Genomic DNA, 15,101 nt, shown 5'->3' with positions numbered 1-15,101 from the left:
CCTTCCTATAGATGGCAGAGTTAGTTTCTGGTTGGTAGGGGATCCCTGACCTCAGCTTATACCTCCTTGCTTCAGAGTCAGCTTTCCTGTGGAGGAAGGCTCGCCTAGTTTGCTTCCATGTTGCTGTCAACACCGTGAGCAAAGGCAGCTTGGGAAAGAAAGGGTTTATTTCAGCTTACAGGTTGCAGTCCATCAGGAGGGAAGCCAAAGCAGGAACTCAAGACGGGTGCTGAAGCAGAACCCCATGGAAGAATGTTTCTTACTGGCTTGCCTTCTCTTACTTGCTCAGCTACATTTCTGCTGTAGTCCAGGCCCTCCCGCCGGAGGATGACACCGTCCACAGTGGGCGGGGCCCTCCTACATCAGCAATCAAGAAAGTGCTCCATAGAGCAGTCTGATGCAGGAGATTCCTCAAGTGAGATTCCCTCTTCCCAAGTATGTCGAAGTTTATGTCAAGTTGACAAAGACTAGCCAGCATGAGGCCCACCAGGTGCCTTGTAATACCATCAGCAATTAGTGACGGTTCATTAGTCTGTAATTAATCAATGAAACTGGGCTGAGAGCCCTTCACTCTGCATACAATAACAGTTCCATTTATGGCCCATGTGACAGACTCTGCTTAGCCTATAAGGACTTGAACAGCACCGGAGCCAGAGGAGGGATTATTGAGATGGGGTTTGACTGTTGGGCTGGGTCTGAAATGAGAGAGGGATGAGAGGGGCTTTGAGTGGGATTCTCCCCGCCTCAGGTCAGCCCCTCTCCTCCCAGGGCACAGCAGCTTGTCCAGCAGTTCCACGTGGCTTAGCCAAGGCCACAGGAATCAGCTCTTTCCCTTCCTTTATGTGGCCTCAGAGGACCCTGAAGGTGGGCCTGGAATAAAGAAAACTCCAGAAAGGACTCACTCAGGAGGCCCAGAAGCCTGACTGTTCAATCCTGCCCCACCTGAGACTTGCCGTAAGCCAGTTCCTGACCTCCTCCAAGTTTGCAAGCCTTCCCCATGGAAAGGGTCCTCTTTCTGGAAACATCTCTGTGATCCCTGTCTCCTCCAGACACCTTCCCTTGCTAGCCATGGTAGATAACCCCAGAGACAGGGATGCAACCATTGACCCACACTGTAGAGGCTAGCTCAGTAGCTCCTACCTCTGTTGCGGAAGATTGACCTGCAGGAGAGGGCTTCAGGCTGCCAAGTGCCCTCCAGGAGGAAGGTAGACTTGAGGCCTGGGAGTCTGGCTGCCACTTGCCTCCTAGAAGATAGGGAACCAGGTATCCTTGGCTCAGGGCCTGACTTCAAGGAGGCTGTGGGTGGCAGGGTGGGGTACAGTGGTTTCCTGATCTTCTCAAGATAGTCAGGCCCACCCAGCCACACACCTGGCAGTTGACCTCAAGGACACCTAGTGTGAACCTGTCTTCCCACCTTCCTCTAGGTTCTCCAGGAAAGCCATCAATGGAGTCAGAGTGGACCACTCTAAATACTAGCAGGACCTTTTTTCTGCCATGCCAGCTAAAGACCTTGTCCTTTGTTCATCCTCCCCAGTGCCTGCTTGAAGGCTTCCTTCCCAGTGTTTCTGGGCACATGGCTTTGGCCCTACTCATCCCACTAAGAGCTCTCTAGGACTTCAGCAATCAGAACAGAATGAATTGGGCCCTTCCCTTTGCTCTGCTCTCCTGGTGGGCTGTCCTGGGATTGGCACTGAGGATAAGACAGGCCCACTGTGCAGTTTGCTTTGAAGTTCTAAAAGGACAAGGAGGCCCAAAGGGCTGTGGGGCAAATGGGGGAGACCAGGTTCAGATGGGACTAGAAGACAGCAGAGGCAGCTGGAGGGTTGCAGATAGCCAGGAAAGTAAGGACAGGGATGAAGAGGGTGAAGGGGCACCGGAGAGATGGTTCAGTCAGCAAGCTGAGCAAGCCTGTGGATCTGAGTTCAGATCCATCTCCAGTACCCATGTCAAAAGCCATGCTACCTGTAACCGCAGTTCTGGGGTAGAGAGACGAGAGGATATCTGGGCCTTGTTGGCCAGCTAGTCCAGCCAAATCTTTTCTGAGAGATCCCATCTCAAAAAATAGAGAGATAGAGGAAGATACCTATAGTCAACTTCTAGCCTTTATATACGTGAGCATACTCATACATACATGCACACGCATGCACATACACACACCAGGGTGCGGGGGAAAGAATGTGTGAGTCACACAAACTGAACCAATGTGCATGTGCAAAAATATAGGTCTCTCTCTCTCTCTCTCTCTGGCTAGGGGTATGGAGGTGTGGGGTGTGCATGCTCCCTCTGCCTCCATCCATGTCTGTTCATTTTCCACATCTCCATCCCCCAGCAGTAGATCGCGGGAAGCAGGCACTGCGTTTTCCCTTAGTCATGACCTTGAAGGAAAAACCAAAAAGCAAGACACTTCTCATTCCCTCCCACACACAGCTGTGCTTGAGTTTGGCCCCTCACACCATGCTGGGTTGGGAACTTCAGGCCTGGAGTTTGTCAGACACGCTCCTCTTGTACCCTGGGGAGGAGTTTGGGACACAAGGTGCACCCCTCTTCTACTCCCGACCCCAGACCCTTCCTGCTGAGTCTGAACTAGGTCTGAGCACTGAGAAAAGAGGCGCCGGTTCCTCTAGCCCCCAACTGCAGCCGCTGGGCTATTTAGCAAGGGCAGGCCTTCGGAGATAGCAGAGATAGTGAGAGAGGAATCCTAGCCTTGTAGACAACCGAAAGGGATGTAGGTCTTAGAGAGGGCCTCGGGCTCCTGAGGTTGTACTGGGAGTCAGGAGTCAACTGGTCCATTCTGGAAAGAATCACAGCGCTCTCCCCACCCCCAGCTCCAGTTCTAGATTCTCCTCAAGGGCCAAAGGAGTCCGTCAGCTGTGCCAGGAAAAGCCATTACCCTGACAGACTCCCCCACCTGCTAAAAGCTTCCTCCTCCGCCCCCCACCCTCTCCCCTGGGCCTCCCTCCCCTCTTCCCTCCATCTCACTCACCTACCCGGACCACCTCTTAGTTAGGCTGAGGAGACTTAACTCTTTGTGGTCCTAAGGGAAAGCTCTGTCTAACTTCCCCCATCTTTTAACATCTGACTTGTTCCTGCAAAATCCCTTGAGCTTGGATGGAGGAGGAGAGGACAGGAGCTGGACGGGGAAGACGGGCTCTCAAGGCACGGGTCACGGGTTCCGATCTCAGACCTGTCGCTGTCATTCTCACACCCTTGGTTTTGTATTTTCCTACACATGGAGTCACTTGAAAATCCCTAAGAGGCCCCCAGAGATGAACCAGTGTGGGAGCAGGTGTGTGACATGTGGCTTGTAGGAGGGCCTGCCTGCCTTCCTGCATGTCCTCAGTGCACCGACATTTCCACGACTGCTGTGCTGTCTTCCTCTGCCTCTGTCAGGGTACAGAGTCCCAGTGCGGGAGGCCGAGGTGTTTCTGCATTTACATTGGTGTGGCAGGCTGGTGGCAAAGCCCGTGAGCACTCTGGTCTCTGGCTTTGCAGGTGCAGCTATCAAGAGAGAGGACAGAAGTGCAGAATGGCAGGAAGAGCTCATGTGGCACCCCTCAGTCAGCCATGATCACAGAGACAGGGCAAAGGGACGACAGAGAGGGATGCACCAGACCTCCTCTGCTGGGTGTGTGGTGTAGCTCCCCTCCTACAGGCTGGGTCAGGGACTGCTCATCCGTGCAGCAGCACCATTTACAGCCTGATACAACACAAGGATATTAACTCTTTCCTTGAGCCGTTTAATGACCCTGGATATCAGGCTATTCATCTCCTGCACCCATGGGCTGCACTGAGCTGCAGAGAACCCCGGCTCCTGCCTCACCCGCAAGCCTGCCCCTGAGAGCCTGAGAGCTCAAGGGTCAGGAAGCTTCCTCTTCTGCCCTGTGCCCAGCACCCTGTGTCCACCCCAGGGTTCTGAACACAGTGGGAAAGGAAATAGTATACCACACTGAGAGGGCTCAGAGCTGAGGCATCTGGGCCAGCCTGCGACTCCAGACCACACACTTAGAGAAATGAAAGCCAGGAACGAGCAGCTTAGGGGGGTGGCACAGGGCCAACTGTTATCCAGAAGCAACCTCCCATGGAACAGACCTCCAGAGAAGAAGGTCCAGATGGGGTCCCGGCATAGATGCACCTGCCAGGATCCCTCTTTGGCAAGGGGAAGGAAATCAGATAGGCATGACATCTGCCCTGCTTTCACTTTGAACTTCCGGCTCCTGAACCTTAAGTAAGGCCTCCGTAGTGGTCAGCAAGATGGGGTGGTCACCAAACAGAACAGCTGAGGGGAGAAGCCTGGCATGCATTGAGCCCAGGATGGCATGTGGGTCTACATGGGGAGAGCTGCCCACTTTCTGTCTACCCTCTGCCCAGTGGAGCCCAGGAAGGGGTCACAGCAGGCAGGAAGGCTCCTAACTCAACCACCCCTCCTCTCCAGAAAAACCACATCAGAGGAAGCCACCGCTCACAGCCCCAAAGCAGTGACCTCTGTGGCCTCAGAACCCACCAGAACACCCATCTGGGGGGACACAGTGAAAGTGGAGATCCAGGCAGAGGATGCAGGACAAGAAGGTGAGGCTGGGGGCTTGGGGCTGGGGGCTGGCATGTGGGAGGGGCGGTGAACACAGCTCTACGCACCTTGGAAGGCAAAAGCGGGCTCCTCCCAACACAGCTGGAGATCACCTGAACACCTCCCTGGGCTCCGATAAAAGCATTTGAAAAAGACAATCATAATCCCATCACGCCTCATCACCCCCAGCAGGAAAAATGAGTTGTTCCACATAAATGAATTTTCCAGACAATGTGAACTTATCGTTTTTTATGGCGGTTGTTATTATTTTCATGGTTGTTATTACTGCCATGTCCCATGGAAACGCCACTTTATAGTCTTGTAGCATGTCCCCATGCATCCATCATTAGAGTCACCACCTCCTAAGAGGAGCTATGCTCCTTAGAAGAAAACACTAAGGCTTAGGGAATTTAAATAGCACAAGTCCTGAGTGGATCTTTATCCCCGGCTTGTCTTCCCTTGGTCCTAGACCAGACGCTCGCAAGTGTGCCCTGTTGTTTCTCACTGTGAGACCATCTAATGTCTACCCTCAAGTGAGAGGTTAGGCTGGGCATATCGAAGTACTGATTGCTGATGCCAGAACTGATTGGAAACACTGGCACTGGGCAGCTTGGGAGCACTGGCGCTGGGCAGCCTGGGCACACAGGCTCTGGGCAGTCTGGGAGCACTGGCACTGAGTAGCCTAGGAGCATTGGTGCTGGGCAGCCTGGGCACACTGGCTCTGGGCAGCCTGGGAGCACTGGCACTGGGCAGCCTGAGCACAATGGCACTGGGCAATCTGGGAGCACTGGTGCTGGGCAGCCTAGGCACAATGGCACTGGGCAGCCTGGGAGCACTGGCACTGGGCAGCCTGGGAGCACTGGCGCTGGGCAGCCTTGGAGCACTGGCTCTGGGCAGCTTGGGAGCACTGGCTCTGGGAAGCCTGGGAGCACTGGCTCTGGGAAGCCTGGGAGCACTAATAGCACAGAACAGAGGTCCCTTGCCACGTCCCTGGACTCAGCTAGTCAGATCAGCATCCTTACTTTTTGCAGATGGCTCTAGAAGAGACAGCAGGCTTTACTGTCCTTGTTCACCTCCCAGAGCCAAGAGTTGACTCTCATGAGACCGTGGGAGGGAAAGAGGTAGTGCAGTGGACTCCCACCCACGAGGAGAAGCTGCAGGCAGGCAGGGGAATAGTTTCCTTTCTGTAAAGGGGGAAGTGGAGCTGTGGGGATGGTTTGAGAAGGTATGGAACAGAAGCAAAAACAGCCCTGGGATTTCACAGATATACATGTGTGCTTGTACACTCACACTTTGCAAGGACCTGTGTGCTGGCTTGTGTGTTTCTGTGAATGCCATTGCATAATACTGCTGCCTGTGCTGTAGTCTCCCTACCCCATGAGCGCTCTCTCTCTCTCTCTCTCTCTCTCTCTCTCTCTCTCTCTCTCTCTCTCGTGTGTGTGTGTGTGTGTGTGCATGTGTGTGTGTGTAAGGAAGCTAGTAGGGATGGTAGGTGGCCCCTGCCTTCTGCCATGCACAGCTGGAATAAAATGAGGGAGGACGTAGCAAAGTCAGTGGTCTTGAGTCTTTTGTGTAGCCAGAAGCAGGACTAATTGCAGGAAAGGGAAAGACAGGAGGGGCAGGAGGGTGAGGAGGCTACACAAATCAGACAATATTGGCAGGCACCTCTTTGCAGACTGAAGTCGCTTGTTGAAACCCAGTTGGAACTGGTTGCTGTAGTGATATCTACAGTGGAGGTAGGGAAGTGGGGGCCAGGCCAAGAGGCAAGAGGATTGGGTGGGGGAGGTGACTTGAGGACATGTTGATGAAAAGCAAAAGGGGGTTTTAGACCCTGGATCAAGGCCAAAGTGGGCGGGTAACCAAAATGGCTTGTTGGCCACACAAAAGGAGTGGTGGGAAGCAGAAGGGCTCAGTGCCCAAGCAGGAAGCTGGAGAAGCCTGTTTGAAACAAGAAGACATGAGCATGGAAGGAATGGTTGTCCATCCCCCCAGTTACAGCTCAGGCCCAGTTTCCTACAAAAACAGGGTGTCCCAAGATAGGTAGATATAGGGTCTCATAAATACCAATTGGTTTGGGGGACTCAGAGTCCGTGGGGAGTGGGTATGTGTTTACCGCTTCCTTGGCTAGTGTTGTCAGACCTTGGCTGGGAGTGCAGGGCTCCCCCTGCAGAATCTCCTCAAATCTGTTCAGGGATGGGTGATTGTGTGGAGAGCTGCAGATGGTTAACAAGGGTAAACTGGTGAGAGCCGGGGTGAGGGATAGGTGGTTCTCATTCATAAGTTCTTCCTCAGAAATCTTAGGAATTGGATAAGATTTCTTTTTTTTCTGTTTGGTTATTTAAAGTATTAATGTTATACAGAAGCCCAGAGGGGATAAATGACTTCCTAGAGGCCAGAAAGAAAATTAGCTCCTTAGTAAAAGAATCCAGACCTGCTGACTTCCAATCCTGGAGGTACTACGCTTTCTTCTGGTCAGTTACAAGCCTTCCAGTGCCTCTTTCTTTCTTCCTTTCCTTTCTTCCTTTCCTTTCCTTTCCTTTCCTTTCTTTCTTTCTTTCTTTCTTTCTTTCTTTCTTTCTTTCTTTCTTTCTTTCTTGGCAAGTGGCTTCCCCTCTCTGTGTGTTCAGGGTACCTGTAAGGAAGACTTAGAAAGAATAGCTTCCTATCCTCTTGTCACCCCACTGCAGGTGGGAGGGGTGCACAGCGCTGGGGCAGCAGCTGTTAGTGGCGCTCAAACGTCCTCTAGCGAAGGGCACTCCTCAAACAAACACCTTGTCCTTTCTTGCCCATTTTTCTCTGTATCTCTTTAGATTCTCCTTCTTCCAGCTCCATCTTTTTTCCCCTGTCCCTTTATCCTTCTCCTCTTTCCTCATTCCCCACCTCTTCTTCTGAAAAAAAAATTCACAGATTTCCAAGAATGGGGAAAATGAATGGAGTCCCTGAATCTAGACTCCTTGCCACCATTTCCCAGCTGTGGGGTGTTGGTCCAGTTCCATGCCCCCTTTGAATGCCACTGCTCATATTTTAGAGAGAAAGGTGATGATACTTGTTATAAGAATTCATAAGAATTCTAGCTAGGGAATTTTTAGCATTGTGCCTGGAACACAGCAGGTGCTCAAGAGTGGGTACCATGATCATTTCCAGGATGCTGGCTTTCTCCTTAAAGTTTGTCCTGATTTTAGGAGACAATGTTGTCTCTGGGAAATGTTTACTAAATGGTGTGCTGATCTCATTCTAATTTCTTTGGAGCAGAGCTGGAAAAAATGGCTTAGTGTTTAAAAGCACTTGTTGCTATTGCAGAGGACCTGGACTCAGTTCCCAGAAGGCATACGGCAGCTCGCATCTGTCTGTAACTCCATGACTTAGAGTTTCTATTGCTGTGAAGAGACACTGTGACCATGGAAACTCTTAAGGAGGAAAACATTTGATTGGGGTGGTTTGCTGCAGCTTTAGAAGTTTAGTCCATTATCGTCATGATAGGAGATGGTGGCGTACAGGCAGACATGGTGCTGGAGAAGGAGTTGACAATTCTACATCTTGATCCAAAGGCAACAGAAAGTGAACCGAGACAGTGGGCATGGCTTGAACATATATGAGACCTCACAACCTGACTCTACAGTGACAGACTTCCTCCAAGGCCAAACCTACCCCAACAAAGCCACACCTCCTAGTAGGCCACTCCCTATGAGCTTATGGGGGGTGATTACATTCAAACTACCAAGTTCTACTCACTGATCCCCATAAGCTTGTAACAATATCATGATGCAAAATGCATTTAGTCCAACTTCAAAAGTACCTATAGTCTATCACAGTCTCAACAATGTTTTAATGTCCAAAGTTCAAAGTCTCCTCTGAGATTCATGCGATCTTAACTGTAATCACCTATAAAATCAAAATAAAAAAAAAAGGCAGATCACAGACTTCCAACATATAATGGCACAGGATATACATTACCATTCTAAAACATAGGAAAGGAAGCATAGTGAGGAAATACTAGACCAAAGCAAGCCAAAAACCAGCTGGGCAAACTCCAAACTCTGCTTCTCCATGTCTGATGTCAAAGCACTCTTCAGATCTCAACTCCTTTTAGTTTGATGACTGCAACGAAATTCTCTCTCTCTATTAGCAGTTTTCCTCAACAGGTATCCCACAGCTCTGGCATCTCCAATATCTTAGGATCTCCAAGGCAATTCAGGCTTCAACTTTACAGCTTCACACAATGGCCTCTCTAGGTCTCCATTCAAGGACAGCCCTGGCAAACGCCTGGCCTCAGCAGCTTTCCTAAATCGCTGAGGAGTAATGGAGGAATATTCTATTACCTCTTCCTTCTGTCCTTAAAGCCAGAACCACAGGGCAGAAGCTGCCAAGTTCTGCTGCTAGCTGGGGCTACAACATGGCCCCCTTGTTCAATTACATCTTGACCAGCTTTCAGTTTTCCTTCACTCCCTAGGCTTGGTTGTCCTGAAACTGGATCTGTAGACCAGGCTGGCCTCCCACTCTGAGATGGGCCAGCCTCTGCCTTCTGAGTGCTGGGATTAAAGGTGTGAACCACCATACCCAGTTCTAAGCTTTTCTTTATCCCTTTTCACAAGTTGGAAGCTAAACTGGGTGGGATCTTGCCCTGGGTCACCATTCCCTTTATTCCACATCTTAATCTGATTTATCTCCTTGAACACAGGATTTAGTTCCATTCTACTTCCTGGTGCCCCTTTTCTCAATCTGTTCATTTTGAATTTTCATTTGCCCAACTTGCTCCTTTTCATTATAAATCTTCATTAGAGTTACCACTAATAACCACACGACAGAGTCTATGCTAGGCTGTTTTGAGATTTCCTCTGCCAATGGAATTCATCTAAAACTCTTCACTTTAGCTTCAGGCAGACTCTTTGGACAAGGGTGAAAAGCAGTCACATTCTTCACCAAAATATCATAAGATCAATCTCTAGGCTACATATTACTGTTATTTTTCTCCTCTGAGACATCTTGAGCCAGGCCCCCACAGTTCATCAAATCACACTCAGCACCACTGACTTCCATGCTCCTACTAGGATGGCCCATTAAGCAGAACTTAAAGCATTCCACTGCTTTTCTAATCCACAGTCTCTAGTTTGTACCTACTCGACAAAAAACAGCCAGTACAGTCATAGGAGCATGGGGGCTCAGAGGCAGCAAAATCATTGGAAAGCTCACCCTCAGCTGGGGAGGCAACTCACAAAAGCAGCATCTGTGTGTGTGTGTGTGTGTGTGTGTGTGTGTGTGTGTGTGTGTGTGGTGTAGATTCTGGCATAGTTTGCAGGCAGCTCCACCAGAGAATCTCATTTTATCAGTAATTGTTGACTGCTGTTATCATCTGGGGGGGGGGGATTGTGAATTTTGTAGTTTTCTGAGCCTTTCCATTTCATGGCTTTCCTGAGTTTTCTGAGCTTCCCTCCTCACTCCAGAAGGGAGTGTTTAATTCTATGAAAAGAGCTACCCAAGGAAAGGCCTGCATTCCTCCATGTGTTCCAACATCTGTCTGTCTCCACAATGTCCCTTGCCTCTCGCTGTCTCCCGTCACTGGGAAAGCTCTTTCCCCACCCTCCACTCTCTCCAGATGTCATCCTCAAGGTGATGGACAACAACAAGAAAGAGGAGCTGGTGTCCTATACAATCCCCATTAAATACCTACGTGTCTTCCACCCATACCACTTTGAGTTTAAGAAGGTAAGCTTAAGCAAGCCCCGGGCTCAGCCTAACCTCTGCCTGGCTAGGGCAAGTGCTTTGGTGTTCCCAAATGTTCTCTGAAAATAGAGTGGAGAGTGGGCCCAGGTCATGCTCCTCCCAAGCCAGAGATGTGGAGTATAAATTTGGTAGGCAAAACATTCTCCAGAATGAACCCTGTAAGGGGAACAACTGAATACCAACCTGGAGTAGAAATTCCAGCCTCTCAACCTTGGACTAGACTCCTTAGTGCTGACTAGTGAAGGGGAAGATCCACTCTCATTGATCAAGCATTTATTAAGCACCTACTGAGTGCCTGGTCCTGGACCACAAAGAAGTATCTCCTTGCTCTCCTCTAACATGCACTCCAGAACTTTTCCTTTCAAAAGAGAGGACAATAAGAGATAAGATTGTCTGGGTTCCTTCCCAGGTCTGCCACTTCCTAGCTGTATACCCATAGGAGGCCACTGTACCCCAGTCCTCCATTACTCCATAGCGAAGGCAAGACATGGCACCTCTGGACAGGCTCTGGTGTGGTAATGGGTGAAGTGCCAGCACATGGGAAGAACTCAGCATGGATAGTTCCCATCCCTCTCCTTCCCTCAGGCCTTGGCACTCACCTTCCTGCCAAGCAACTCTTCCACTATGATGCCAGAGATCTTTATCTTCCCTGGGTTCCAGGACTACTGAAGGGGAACCAGGGCAGGCAGGAAAGCAAACCTCCTCCCCAAGAGACCCTGGAGGTAGCCCTAGATCTGTCTCTGCCAGCCCCTAGCCCCCCACCCCAGCCCTCTGTCCACCTACATCGCAGGCCTCCTTATCACATTTTCACCCAGAGAGCAGGCAGCAGTAGCATCTGCGAGGGCAATGAAATATTCAAACGGAAAAGGGGAGATTTATTGGCTGATCTTCTTGGAAGGGCTCCCAGGGACCATGAGCTTTAATTACAGCTGGAGTCCCAGTGGTGCAATGATAAGCAAGTGTCCGCACAGGGCTGGATTTATGACCAGGTTCTGCCCCTTAGACATGCTCCTTCCTATGTTTCTTCTGTCTCCATCCTGTCTTCACCCCACGCAGTCTGAGAATGCTGATGAAGACACTGCCAAGACCCGCCTATATGCCACCGTGGTTCGGAAGGGCAACTTGCTACCCCGCTACATTGGCTGTGACCATACCGCTCTGGAGGTACCAGCATTGGGGGGACTGTGGGGACAGGTGGAGCCTTTGATTGCCTCCGATTGGCCTTAGAGTATGGATCAGAGGTGTCTGGGGAAGAAATCAACAAGGACAAAAGCGATGAGACCTTTCCAAATTAGCCAGTGAGACAGCTCAGTGGGCAAAGTGTTCGCGTGCAAACCTGACGACCTAAGTTCAGTCCCTGAAATACACACAGAGAACTGACTCCATAAGGTTGTCCTGTGGCCTACACTCTCAACACACACACACACACACACGCATGGACCATGCACAAGCACACCTCCCACAGACAAACATACCATACACACAATAAGAATAATTTTTTTAAAAATATTTAAAACATAAACAACAAAATAGCCAGAATTTGTGAAGATGATCCCTGATTGGGACAAAAGTGCCCTGGTCTCTCCTTCCTGTACTGCCCTTGGATGGAGGGAAAAGGGGCTGAGTGGCAGCTGTGTTTCTCGTGTGCCTGTGTATTTCAGGGAACAACAATAGGCTCCCTTGGATTTTGCACTCCTAGGAGCAAGGAAAAGCCCATCTTCAATACCCTGGTCCAGTCCCTGGCTGTGTTCAGGTCTGTCCTCTCCTGTTGGAGTAAGGACCCATGACGTAGGGCTTACGACTGCCAGACAAAGCCTGCCATCTCCCTGACCCTTCCTGAACCTGGCTGGTCTACTGCTTGAGTGTTCACAGCCTCTTTCACCCACTCATCCTCCAACAGCTATTTATACACCGTCAGCCACCCTCAGCCACTGGGCAGACCGAGCACGAGCCACACCATAATCTCTTACCTTTCAGCCCAGCAACAGCTTCGGGAGGAATCATAGATGTTTGAGGCAGGCACGGCCCAGGCTCCTGGGCCCTGAGCCTTTCCCTAAGCCACAGATTCCCATCCACAGATGTCTCTGTGTGACCCACAGGACTCTGACTCTAGCCTTCTCCTACCCCAGCAGATCTGATCCGAACCCTTGCCATAGAGCACCATAAGCCTGGTAGGGCAATGACTGATCTCGAGTCCCATGTCACATCTGGGGACACTGAGACCCAAATGAGTCTGATATAAGAGCCCAGAGATCCTGCACGACATCTCTGCTTCTCCCACAGCCACCCTTTGGGAGTCAGCAGGCATCTCTTCCCTTTCTTCTGTCTGGCCCCTTTCTAGGACAGCCAATTACTCCAACATATGGAACAAGGAAAACTAAAGTCAAGGTGGCTTTGCTGTCCCCAAGTTTCATCCAGGGAGGGGCCACACCTCCAGGACTGTCAAGGCTGCCCCACTCCTGCCTTAATCTCTGCCTTGTCTAGTAGAGTCTGAGCTACCCTGCCCCCAGCAGCCCATCCACCCACTCTCCTGTTGCAGTACAGACCTTCTTCCCGAATATGTCACAGTCACAGCCACAGAACACCCGTCTGTTACTGATGGTAGACCAGGAGACACGGTGGGAAAAGAAATTGCTTCAGCTACTCACCAGACGATCAGGAGCAGGTGTCTGCGTACCAGTGTCTCATTCACCCCTGGCCAGAGTCAGCACACAGCAGGTGTAAATTGTCCATCCCCTCCAGACACACCTGCACCATCGCCTTCAGCCCGCATACCTGTCAGAGTTCTTGTGAGCAACAGGGCATGACGGCTCTGCGCTGACATCAGAGGCTCACTGGGAGGCTCAGCTGAGAGCCAAAAGGCTCTAAGGAAGTGGTGGGAGGCACAAGTCACAAGACTTCACCTGTTTCCTCCTCTCTTCTCCAGGTCTTGGTTCAGGGAGTCAATGAGCCCCTGGTCAACAACCCCAGCCCTATGGTGGTGATTTCTCGGGTGGTTCCCAACTATACTGAGTTTAAGTAAGTGGGTACAGGTTAGGAGGGCAGAGGGTTGGGATGGGGAAAACTTCCCCTCACCTAAGTTCCCTCTAAGCTCCCCACACACCTTGACTTGAGGCTCTAGTGAGCTTCCCATACCAGGCTTTGCCTTTCTCTTCCAGAAGACCCAAGCCCTGGAAGGGGAAAGTGGGGCTCTCTCCTGAGATTTTTGAGCGTATAGGGCCTAAAAAACAGGAAGGAGCTGGTATTAAGAAGCCCAAGAGAGGCCCCTTTTCCTGCCCAGGAGCACCTCTGCCCCCCCCCACAACAAACAAGCCTACCATCCTAAGTTCACCAGGCCATGGTCCCCTTTCCCTGTCAGGCTCACGGCTTCATTCAGGATCCTGCCTGCTGTTGCAGGTCCCCAGTAGATGACATAAAGCCAACTTGGAACATTAGTCCTGCTGGGAGGGTTCTCTCTCGGCCTCCTGGAGGAGTCTGTGGTCTCCACTGTTCCCAGATCTCCTTTAGAGTCACAAGCTCAGGAACGGATCCAGATAGTTTGACCACTAAAGCCCAAAGAGGGGAACGTTCTTCAAGCGACATGTGTGCTCTGGGCCAGCACCCCTCCTGGAGTCAGGCTTTGCCAGTCACTACTGTCCAAACTGACTTCCTGACTACCTACAGCTCTGAGTGTTTAGACCCTAAAAGCCCCATTTTCTTACTGGAGGAATAACCACTAACGTACCACTGCAGTGATAATATCCCACTGCACCCAAACTGCAGGCCTGTATGCACGTTCCCCCACAGGCTCTTCACCCCGTAAGCATAAGCCAGGATTCCCACAAGTCAGGAACAATGCTGATAAAGACTTTCAAAGATGAGGTGGGGAAGGTAAGGTCCCCTTTAAAGATGGTAAAGCTGACTGGCTCTGATATAGCCAAGGTCATCTCTAGTCACTGCTGAGGGAGCCTGAGAGCTACCGTTGTCATCTTCAGACCAAAATAAGCCTTCCCAAGGCTTGGGCCAGAGATCACCAGCTTGTTTGTTACAAGGCTTAAAGAAGGTGGCCACTGCACTCACCCCTTCACCTTAACCCAGTCCACCAGGTGTGAGTCCCAGCTGCCAGGCTGGCCACAGGTCAGATAGTCTCCAACTCCTGTCTCCTTGTCTCTCCAGGGCCAACCAGACCAGATGGGACCCTGCCTCTGTGGGGCTGCCCCTCACCCAGATTTCCTTCCCTATTTCATCACCAATGAACTTTGATGTGCCTCGGGTCAGCCAGAACGGGTATCCTCAGGTATGGCTCCTTCCCAGCCATGGCCTCTCACTGGAGTACACTGGTAACTGACACATTCCTTCATCATGACATCAGGCGGCAGCTCAGCTGATGCTGAGAAGTATTCGCTGCATCTCATTGCTGCCCAGGATCCGCTCCCATGTGCTGCACAGAACCTGCCCTCGGGACTCCTGGAGATACTAAACATCCACCCAGATCATGTCTAATCTAGTAACAAGCCAACGGGGACTGTCAGAGCTAAGGAAAGCAGAAAAGAGGAGACACAAAGAACAAATCGTATGGATTTCACCTGTCGTGGGGTGCCTCAAATCAACAGTCATAGGGACAAAAGGCACAACAGTGTTATCATTGGGGAGATGAGAGAGCAGGGGACTACTGATTTGTGGGTGTGAATCACTTAGGATGATGTGTGAATATGCATGTGCACATGTGTGCATGTGTGTGTGCACGTGTGTGCGTGTGTGTGTGCGTGTGTGTATGTGTGTGCATGTGTGTGTGCATGTGTGTGCGTGTGTGTGTGTAGAACAGAGGTCAACATGC

General features: G+C 50.9%; 2 protein-coding genes across 3 annotated transcripts in view; one reads left to right on the top strand and one right to left on the bottom strand.

Moving 5' to 3' along the window:
• Ccdc33 (coiled-coil domain containing 33) overlaps positions 1-15,101 on the top strand; it is a 96,672-nt gene that overhangs the window by 30,558 nt on the left and 51,013 nt on the right. Inside the window, 4 exon segments of the mRNA XM_057768685.1 lie at positions 4,433-4,566; positions 10,158-10,267; positions 13,212-13,303; positions 14,441-14,561. Of these exon segments, the coding sequence (XP_057624668.1) occupies positions 4,433-4,566; positions 10,158-10,267; positions 13,212-13,303; positions 14,441-14,561 (457 nt within the window).
• The window catches only part of Stra6 (signaling receptor and transporter of retinol STRA6), an 89,221-nt gene that overhangs the window by 65,303 nt on the left and 8,817 nt on the right, over positions 1-15,101 (bottom strand). The window lies entirely within an intron of this gene.

The sequence above is a fragment of the Chionomys nivalis genome, chromosome 4 (genome assembly GCF_950005125.1).
Source record: "Chionomys nivalis chromosome 4, mChiNiv1.1, whole genome shotgun sequence".
NCBI classification, from domain to species: Eukaryota; Metazoa; Chordata; class Mammalia; order Rodentia; family Cricetidae; genus Chionomys; species Chionomys nivalis.
This window is presented reverse-complemented; position numbering and strand designations above follow the sequence as displayed.